This window comes from Engystomops pustulosus, chromosome 2, assembly GCF_040894005.1.
Source record: "Engystomops pustulosus chromosome 2, aEngPut4.maternal, whole genome shotgun sequence".
Taxonomy (NCBI): Eukaryota; Metazoa; Chordata; class Amphibia; order Anura; family Leptodactylidae; genus Engystomops; species Engystomops pustulosus.
In genome coordinates this window covers 211901041-211911469 of record NC_092412.1, presented here as the reverse complement: position 1 = coordinate 211911469, position 10429 = coordinate 211901041, and the positions used below count along the sequence as shown (strand labels likewise).

The following is a 10429-nucleotide window of genomic DNA, read 5'->3' as shown; positions in this document are numbered from 1 at the left end:
ACGTCAGTGATGGCAGTTAGTAGGGCGGGGCGAGTGAGGAATGCGTTATACAATCCCCTTCCCATTGGCTAAACACACAAGTGGGCGGTATTATGAGGTCTATAAATGCGCTGCTGACGTCCTCGGTTTATACTTCGTTGGTGAAGTTTGCCGAGCACGGTGGCTGGAGTTCAGAGTTTGTGCCGGGTCAGGGTCCCAGACTGACTAAGGAGCGGAAGCCCCTGGGAAGCGAATGAAGAAACACCTTCTACTTCTCTTCACGTACAGAGGACTTGTGAGAAAAGGGAAAAAGAACAAGAGACGAAAATGGCCAATTATATCATCCGATCAGCTGTGCCCGGAGACTGTAAAGACATATTGCGACTCATAAAGGTGCATGACGTCATCGGTAGTAGCGAGCCTATGATTATGTAAATGTCCTTTAGTCACCTTATACATGTGTCTATTACATCGGACACTATAATCTCCGGCGTCGGGTACATTTTGTATCTTCTATGATCAAACAAAAAAACGGAAGTAAAGACGGAAGTGTAAACAGCTGAGCAGATTGCACTTGTTTCACCCTATACAAAGGCTTTTGTCTTCCATGGCACCGCCCCCTAAGGGGCAATGGGGGAAGTGTAGCCTTATTCAGGGCAACTCAAGCTTTTTATTTGGATTTTCTTATAGCAATCATGTTTGCCATGGCGCACTGTTATGTATTTTCTACAAGTCACTTTGTCCCTGCTGGAGGTGAACTATGTAACTTGCCTTGTGTGCGTGGGGTTAAGTGTACTGTAATATGTAGATGTGGTTATGCAATGGATGTTGATAATTTATGACTTGGTCATAGTTTCTGGCTGAACCTTGGCTTCAAAGTTATCAGGGTACTGCTCCTGCTGCTATGTGCTGTAAATTCTCTTTACTTTATAGTAACTTGGCTTTTTTTTTCTGTTTTCTATTAGGAACTGGCAAAATACGAAGAGATGGAGAACCAAGTAGTTTTAACTGAGAAAGGTAAGAGAACAAGCCATTATCTTGAGTAGTAGCTAATATTTAAATAACACCATCATATTCCACGGCACTTTAAATCATGGGGCTCCTCTAGAAACAAAATACATTCTGGTACCATGACATAATCAGAGCTAATAGGACGGAGTCACAAGAGCTTAGTCTATGTAGCTGGGAGCACCTGCTGGCTTGTTCTTATGGCTGACTTGTTTTGATTCTGCACTCCTAGGAATGGGCTCTCTGCCAGTCTGGTCCCATGAGCCTTTGGAGCGTTGCTTAGACAAATAAATGGAACATTGTGTGGGGGAGGGGGTGTCTGCTCACCATATCCTTGTAATACTACACTATGAATTCTCTTCCTCGTTTAGATCTTTTAGAAGATGGCTTTGGAGAACATCCTTTCTACCACTGTCTTGTTGCTGAAGTCCCAAAGGAGAACCAGACTGTTGATGGTAACCGGTTACTTTCTGTAGCCCTTTATCTTAATGACTTGTATTGAGCCTTGTGGCATTTCTTGTATTGACCCAATGTGTAAGCGGTTGGAATATTTGTTAAATCACATTTTCTCTTTAATTTGTCCCCAATCTTCAGGTTACAGTCTCTAGCTTCGCCATGTACATGGATGGCCCTTCCGTGTACATGGGTGGGTGGGGAGGTAACTAAAAGATCCGTTACACAATAACATAGATGAGCATGAAACGAGGTAAGGCCACTAGGGACTTCCATTCAAGAATAACCAACACGGTAGCTCAGAACCTGTGCAGCTTAGGGCTCTAGTGGAGAACACAAGGTTTTGGGCTTTTTTGTTCCCATTTTTGCAGAATACTCTCCACAATCTTTGTTCAAGAGCAATTAACCATCGTGAAAAATTGACATAGGGCAGGAGTCTTTCTTCTGAGAAATCTCTCCACAATGTAACTTCTGTGGACACTTTTTTTCTTTTTTTTTTTTTTTTTTTTTTGTAGCGTGAATTATTTATTTCCTCTCAAATATCTGCAAATTGGCATGAAGTGCTCAGTAACGAAGCAGTTTATACTGTAGTACTGTGAGAGCTGGATAAGCTGATGGTGCTGTCTATTACTATTCTGAACTGCCGTGTAAAAGGAATTCTCAATATATTTAGCGCGTATCATGCCACCTACAGTACAAGTATTTTAATGTGAACCTGACCTTTGTGTTGATGTATATGAAATCAACTTTTGGCACAAAATATATTGAGTTGGTTTCTAAACGGTTTATGTTTTTCTTCAACAGGATACACAATTGTTGGATTTGCTATGTACTACTTCACGTATGACCCCTGGATAGGGAAGCTTCTGTATCTGGAAGACTTCTTTGTAATGAATGAGTTCAGAGGTATGTTGTCTGTCCTCTGATAATTCTAGTTGCTGGTAAATGTTTGGGGTTATATATATTGACTTTTTGTTGTGCCCCTCTTCCTCCCATTTAGGGTCTGGAATAGGATCAGAAATATTCAAGCACCTGAGTCAGGTGAGTTATTGGCTGTATATGAATTGTTCTTTATTGGTAGGAATACAATAACTGCTTTTGCTCAGCTATACATGACCATATAATGGCTAGTTCATATGATTTGGTCTGAATATTGCTTAAATATGCAATGGCGGGCAGGTGCTTATGGGGAAAAGAATGACCGATGCCTTGATTTACTAATGGAATAGAAGCTGAACCCATGGCTGGAAAGCTCCACTATATGAGACTTGGCTCCATGCTGAACGTGAAATGATCACGGTTCACTCAGCTTCCTGCTGTAGACATGGGGTTTTAAATTTACCACCCAGGAGGTGCTCTGACTCCCTGCCCCAGAGCACTTGAACTTTTAGTTTTGGTTAAACTTTAATATTAAAGTAGCAGAGCTCTTAAGAAAACTAAAGGGGTATTCGCCCTGCTGAGAGTATTAAAGGAAACCTACCTGCCTCTAATATATGGTATACTGTCTTGTGGACTAACTTAACTTTTTTTTTTTCTCCTCCAGATTGCTGTGAAGTGTCGCTGTAGCAGTATGCACTTTCTGGTAGCAGAGTGGAATGAGCCATCCATCCGGTTTTACAAGAGACGTGGAGCATCCGATCTATCCACTGAAGAAGGCTGGCGCCTCTTTAAGATCGACAAAGAATACTTGTCCAAGATGGCTGCCGAGGAGTGAACCCTAATATATCAAGGAGATTGTAAAATAAAATGCTTTGCTTGCTTTGTTATGTAGTGTTTACATGGTGACTAATTCAGAAGCTTTAGTACCAGTGGCATTGTTGCATGAGATTACTCACCGCCTCTTCACCAATTTCCTTTTATGACCCACAACTGTTCCGAAAGCCCTCCAGACATAAGATCCTCAGTTATGTGTACATATAACTTCATTCTTGTAAGTCATGTGATTGTGTACAATGTACACACTGGTATTTAAGGTTTTTGTATAATTAACCTGTTTTTACGAATTAAAGAGCAGCATTTGTTCTGAATTGAGGTTTCTTGAGTTTTTACTCTATTTATAATCTGCATTTTCCACAGTACAGCAAAGATGTTCAATGTGGTCCATTGCCACAGTCTAAAGTCTTATATATAATTGGAAACCCAGAAAGTAGGAGTGCACAAGATCAAATGTAGGTGTAGCATTTGGTCATCAGCAGAGTGGGACACGGGAAGTGCTGTAACCCTGATGTCCTTTGTCATTTTTACTACCATGAAGCTTGACTGTATATAGAACTATGGGGGGTGCAATTCTGGGGTAACATTGAGATGGCCAATTGACCTCCAGTAAAACGCCATGATCTATTATGGGTACATTTGCACCTGTATCATCAAATCTACTCCCACCACTATTTCTAAGTTATCTTGCACATGTATATTCACACAAGTTAAATAGATCTCTATTTAGATCTTTTTACTAATAAAAATAAGTTTTATTGGTCAAAGGGCCTTTATTGTTACAATTATTTGAGTTAAAGTTGATATAGGTCTGACCATACAAGTGGTCTTAGGAATATCTATCTATTTCCATTGCGTCCCCCATGACGGCCCCACTTGGAGGATGACCCCTTGACCTCTGTAGGGACAGGAAGCAGAGAAGTTAAATACCCCACCCCCGGCATCCATACTCCAGTGTCTTCCTGTCCCTACACAGGGCAGGTTGTAGAGAAGATCTCTCCTCTGATCCTTCCATCCAAGAGGGACAGTGAGAGGGGAGCATGTGTGGCGCGGGGATCCTCCTCTTACCCCTCCGGTCCAGGACAGCGATCGGTGCATACGACCCTTCCCTTGTCGGCATGTTGGGGCTGGTAGTTCCAGCTCTGTCCGCGACCCCGTGAGGTTAACGACACCCGGACTTCAACAAAATGGCGGCGGCGTGCCTGACACGGCCGCCAGTGACAACTTCCGGTGGCGCACCGGAAGTGAGGTAATCTGTCGCACGGTCCGGAAACAGGCGCGTGGAGCGGTAAGATTTAAAGCTGGCGGGGACGCACAATGATCTGAGGTCTAATGCTCCTGTATCCCGGCGCACCATATCCTCCACTGCGGTCTATTAAGGTATTTTCATTGTAAACTCGGCCTGAGACATTTAATATGCAATGACTCAGTATTATATATGGGCTGTATATTTTTCAGGCACCACTCTATTGGGCCAAAATTTTGCCTTACCTCACGATCTTGTGTGTCCAAGGCAAGTATGAACAGCAGTCCATTATATATATATATATATATATATGACGTTTATTTGAAATATGCTAATATATATGTGTACACATAGGTGCCGTTTTTTACCATTGGCAACGTGGAATCCTGTACTATGGATGCTGTGTCTATAGATCCCCCGCCTATAGCTCCTGTGAGTGGTTTCGGGGTATCTAAGTGTTACTGTGGGTCATATCCTAACATACACAAATTTATTTATGCCTAAGATTTAGTATTACTATTCTTAGATAGTGACACTGTTCTCCTTCTCTGTTGGTAGGAACCGAAAGAGAAGGAGAAGCATAGAGAATCTAAAGATCCACCTCCCAAAGATGCGGGGAAAAGAAAAATTACCTCCCGTCGATGCAACATGTGCTTTTACAAATTGTCTATCGATTATAAAAAAGCAGTTTGCAAGGACTGTATTGATAGCCTCTTGAAAGAGGAAAAGTCATCCTTTATGGACGAAATGAGGACTTTTATAAAAGGGGAGGTTCAGTGTTCGTTAGCTTCATCTCTAGCTAACCTAATACCTCAGGAACCTGTACAAAAAAGACAGAGTTGAATACCAATCAGAGTCCGATATAGAATCACTAGAGGGTTCGGTCAAGGACTCCTTAGATTTAGATTCAATTCCATCTACATCAGCAGTAAAAATGGAATCTAAATACCTGTTTATGTCCGAGGATTTAGATCCTCTACTGAAAGCCATGAGGGACACCCTAAAGATTGAAGAGGTTGAAGAACCAACGTCTATTCAAGATGAGCTTTTTGGGATCCTTAAGGCTAAAAAGAGACGCGTCTTTCCGATCAATAAGACCCTGAAGGATCTAATCCTTGAGGAATGGAGAGAACCAGAAAATAGAATTTCTATATCAAGAGAGTTTAAGAGTCGTCTATCCTTTGGGGAAGAAGAATCAAAGATCTGGAATTCCTTTCCTAAGGTAGATGTCCAGGTCACAAAAATTGCGAAAAAGACCGATCTTCCCTTTGAAGACTCTATTCAGCTCAAAGATCCCATGGACCGCAAAGCAGACAGCCTGCTGAAAAAGACATGGGAATCGTCTATGTGGAATCTTAAATCGAACATCGCCACTATGTCAGTCTCTCGTACCCTTTTTTACTGGCTATCTGAGCTAGAAAATCACATCAAGGATGGAACACCGAGAGAAATTCTCCTAGAAACAATTCCTGTACTTAAATCAGCAGCAGCCTTTGTTGCGGACGCCTCAGCGGAAGGTGTAAGGTTTAGCGCTAAAGAAGGAGCACTTTCCAATTCAGCAAGGAGAACACTGTGGCTAAGACAGTGGACAGGAGACTTCAGGTCAAAATCTAAACTGTGTGGCCTTCCATTCCAAGGGGAATACCTATTTGGACAGGAGTTGGATACCATTCTTGAAAAGGCAGCCGATAGGAAGAAGGGCTTTCCGGAGGCAAAAACAACCCAGAAGAAGCAGCCCTTTCGGGACCAAAAAGAGAAGAGATTTCCCTATAGAGGGAAAGGAAAGCAAGGGAAATGGAGCTACCCAAAGGGGGGTAGAGGAAGGGGGTTCCTCCTTAGTTCCAGCAACACCACCCCATCATTTAGGAAATGACGCCAGAGTGGGGGGAAGACTCCTGAAATTTCACCAACATTGGATAAAAATTACACAGAATCCATGGATTTTATCGATGTTGGAAGATGGATACAGGCTGGAGATTACATCTCTTCCTCCCCAAAGATTCTTCCTCACCAGACAACCGTCTCCAGAGCTTGCTCTTCAGTTATGGTCGGAAATTCGGAAGTTATTGAATCTGGATGTCATCATTCCGGTTCCAGAATCAGAAATATGGGAAGGTCACTATTCCCCATTATTCCTAATAAAAAAAACCAACGGGACATTCAGGATGATATGCAACCTGAAAGACCTGAATCAGTACATTCTATACAGGAAATTCAAGATGGAGTCTGTAAACTCGGCGATCACCCAGATTCCCCCAGAGGCCTTCATGTGCACAATCGACTTGCAGGATGCCTATTATCACGTGCCAATACATCTAGCATCCCAAAAATTTCTCAAGGTTGCGGTCCTCAACCCAGAAGGCATCATAAGTCATTTCCAGTACAAGGCACTTCCCTTCGGAATATCCTCAGCTCCCAGGACATTCTCGAAGATTATCATCGAAATAGTTGCCTTCTTAAGAACAAAAAGGATAATCATAATCCCATATCTGGACGATCTACTAATCGTGGCAAGATCCGAACAAGAGCTAATACATCACAGAGATTTCACAATTACCACCCTCAAACAGTTGGGTTGGATAATAAATTGGGAAAAATCAAATCTGAATCCCAGCAGGGTTATTACGTTCCTGGGGATTTCTCTAAATTCATCACTCCAGATGTCCTTCCTTCCTCAGGGAAAAGTATCAAAACTTTGTCAAGAAGTAGAATTATTTCAGAACAGAGTCAATTGTTCCATAAGAGATGTGATGAAGTTATTAGGCCAACTGACGGCATGTATCCAAGCAGTACAGTGGAGTCAGTTTCATACCCGCAGATTACAAAGTTGGCTCCTATCAGTATGGGACAAAGATCCGACTCATCTAGATTGGAAGATAGAGATCCCTGCAGAGGTCAAAGAAGCCTTAACCTGGTGGACACATCAAGAGAACCTGCAAAAAGGGATAGCCTGGCACCCATGGCCCTTGTGGTCACTCCAGACAGATGCAAGCCGGTCTGGATGGGGGGCAAATTTCGAAGGATCCCTTCTTCAAGGGAAATGGCCTCTATCCATACAAAACCGTTCTTCCAATTACCGGGAGTTGAGAGCAGTGTGGGAAGCCATGAAAGTCAGCGGAGATTTAATGAAATCCCATCATTTAAGAATATACTCAGACAATGTCACCACAGTGGCATATCTACGCCACCAGGGGGGCACAAAGAATTTGGATCTTCTTCTTCTATCAGAAAAGATCTTCAGTTGGTCAGAACAGAACATATTATCCCTAGCTGCAGTCCATCTGAAAGGAGAAGAAAACACGGTAGCAGACTACCTAAGCAGGAAGACCATCAACCAGAACGAATGGTGCCTGAACAACGAGATCTTCAAACATCTAACCCTAAAATGGGGTGTTCCAAAAATAGATCTATTCGCAACCCGCACAAATGCGAAGACAAAGTTTTTCTTCTCGCTAGACAATTCAACACCTATGAGCCAACTAGATGCGTTCAGACATCCCTGGAATGCGGCACTGATGTATGCCTTCCCACCAATACCAGTAATCTCCAGAGTGATTCAGAAGATCCAAAGAGAGAAGGCAAAAGTAATCCTCGTAGTGCCCTACTGGCCAAAGAAGGTATGGTTTCCATCACTCAGGAGGCTATCTCTGGAAGAGCCTATTCACCTCCCTCCTCGTGCGGACCTACTATTCCAGGGACCACTTCTGCATCCAAATCCCCAGGCTCTCCAATTATCAGCATGGATCCTGAAAGGGAATTGCTAAAAACCAAGGGCTTGTCCCACAAGGTCATCTCCACCTTAAAGGCGAGTCGGAAACCTGTCACTCAGGCTATTTACTTCCGCATATGGAATAAGTTTGTAACATTCTGTGGACCTGAGATTCCTAACCAGAACTCTCCCAATATTTCCCAGGTATTGGATTTCCTCCAAGCAGGGTTTGACAAGGGCCTGAAGACCAGCTCTTTGAAGGTCCAGATATCTGCGTTGAGTGCCTTCTTCGATAGTCCTCTAGCGGATCACCAATGGGTAAGGAGATTTATAAGAGCTACTTCCCGACTAAAACCTACCGTAAGAATAGCTGTCCCAAGTTGGGACTTATCTGTTGTCTTAAATTATCTTACCGGTCCTCCATTTGAGCCATTAGACTCAAAAAATATTAAAGAGTTGACGCTCAAATTAACCTTTCTCATTGCCATAACATCAGCCAGGCGTCTAGGAGAAATCCAGGCATTATCTATCAAAGAACCATACCTGAAAGTATCTGAAGATAGAATAACATTAATGCTTGATAAAAATTTTATTCCCAAGGTATCCTCTAGCTTCCATCTAAGCCAGGAGATTATCTTACCTACATTCTGTCGAAATCCGAAAACTCCGAAGGAAGAAGAATGGCACTCTCTGGATGTCAGAAGGATTCTTCTCTTCTACCTAGAAACAACAAGGCAATGGCGAAGGGACTCAAATATCCTTCTACAATTTAGCGGGAGAAACAAAGGCACGAGAGCTTCAAAATCCACTATAGCGAGATGGATCAAAACTGTCATTAAAAATGCTTATGTAGCTCAAAATATGTCTATACCTGAAACTATTAGAGCTCATTCCACACGGGCCATGGCAACCTCATGGGCCGAAAAAAGGGGAGCTTCCATTAATGAAATTTGTAGGGCAGCAACATGGTCTAGTCAAATGACGTTTGTAAAACACTATAGGTTAGACCTACAGAGTACAAAAGAACTAGCTTTTGGCAGAAAAGTACTTCAAGCTGTTGTCCCTCCCTGAAAAAAATTAATCTGTTATGTCTCCAAGTGGGGCCGTCATGGGGGACGCAATGGAAAATGGGAATTATTCTCACCGTTAATTCGGTTTCCATTAGTCCACCATGACGGCCCATATATATTCCCACCCATGTATATTATACTGTACTTATGGAAAAATTGTGTGTGATTTAACATACAATAAAAGAGTTGCATCCGCTGCCGGTGTAGTTATTTGGTAGTCACTGGAGTATGGATGCCGGGGGTGGGGTATTTAACTTCTCTGCTTCCTGTCCCTACAGAGGTCAAGGGGTCATCCTCCAAGTGGGGCCGTCATGGTGGACTAATGGAAACCGAATTAACGGTGAGAATAATTCCCATTTTTTGTCTTATTAAATGTCTCAACAAAAATATTACTGCAATAAGAACTTCTCAATGAGACTTCTATAGAGTTACTTTGTCCTCTTTTTAGTTTCTGAATCCTAAATATCTAGGAAAATGTGTTGCAGTATGCAGCCAGCCCAATCTGACATAGGGTCCACCTACTACTAAATGGAAATATTACCAGTTAATTTTTGGAACACATTATAAATGTATCAGGCAAAATGCTTCCCAAAAAAAAGTTGCTTATTCCCATTGTGAAAAAGTTATTGGATAAAGTTTTTCTTTGAAAACATAAGAAAAAGTATATAAATAAGGTATCTAGGCAATTATGCTGTCCCAAAGGATAAAGGGGAGGAGTAATTTGGACTGCACAGTGAAAGTTCCCCAAAATTGTGTTTACTGCATTTGGAATTTTTTTTCCACGTTCCCAGTACAAAGCATGGGATATTAAATACTGATACTAGGAAGTTACATATCATAAAAAAAACTTTAGAGGACCTGTCACCACAAAAATGACCCCCACAAAATGTGCCCCCCCCCCATAATCCTCTCCCCAGCCCCTTTCTTCCCAGCCAGTGTTTAAAAAAAAAATGTATTTGTGGTAAATTGATTTAAACCGATCGGACCTCTTACTAAATAAGAGGTCGTATTCTCCTATCCTGTGTCCGGGCAGTCGGCCTTATTCATAAGGCGGCCGGCCGACACACCCCCAGCACTCCCCTGTCTGCGGGGACCTTTAGGAGAAGCCGGCAGCATCGCATGTATTGCGTAAACGCTGCCGGCTCTCCGAGATGCGGCCGTGGCGCACTGACAGCTGCTGCAGCCACAAACTTTCTCCTTCACATTGCTGGTCAGCCGCGCTGCACTAACAGCGCCGAGTCGCGGACGGCC

The 10429-nt window shown here is 42.7% G+C and overlaps 2 protein-coding genes across 2 annotated transcripts; both read left to right on the top strand.

The window, feature by feature from the left end:
- Positions 1-57: 57 nt before the first annotated feature.
- On the top strand, positions 58-3467 carry SAT1 (spermidine/spermine N1-acetyltransferase 1). Its single transcript, XM_072138011.1, has 6 exons — positions 58-372; positions 945-996; positions 1359-1442; positions 2245-2346; positions 2441-2481; positions 2984-3467. Exons 1-6 carry the CDS (start codon positions 307-309, stop codon positions 3152-3154), a joined length of 516 nt encoding a protein of 171 aa, XP_071994112.1. The 5' UTR covers positions 58-306; the 3' UTR covers positions 3155-3467.
- A 2500-nt stretch (positions 3468-5967) lies between these two features.
- LOC140119204 (uncharacterized) lies at positions 5968-9523 on the top strand. Its single transcript, XM_072137996.1, has 2 exons — positions 5968-8426; positions 8709-9523. Exons 1-2 carry the CDS (start codon positions 6336-6338, stop codon positions 9177-9179), a joined length of 2562 nt encoding a protein of 853 aa, XP_071994097.1. The 5' UTR covers positions 5968-6335; the 3' UTR covers positions 9180-9523.
- Positions 9524-10429: the final 906 nt, after the last annotated feature.

Coding starts and splice junctions, on each gene's coding strand:
- SAT1 (XM_072138011.1), top strand. CDS start 307: ATGGCCAATTATATCATCCGATCAGCTGTGCCCGGAGACTGTAAAGAC. Junction 997..1,358: donor AGTAGTTTTAACTGAGAAAG/GTAAGAGAACAA, acceptor TTCCTCGTTTAG/ATCTTTTAGAAGATGGCTTT. Junction 2,482..2,983: donor TATTCAAGCACCTGAGTCAG/GTGAGTTATTGG, acceptor TTTCTCCTCCAG/ATTGCTGTGAAGTGTCGCTG.
- LOC140119204 (XM_072137996.1), top strand. CDS start 6,336: ATGGATTTTATCGATGTTGGAAGATGGATACAGGCTGGAGATTACATC. Junction 8,427..8,708: donor CTCTAGCGGATCACCAATGG/GTAAGGAGATTT, acceptor TTTATTCCCAAG/GTATCCTCTAGCTTCCATCT.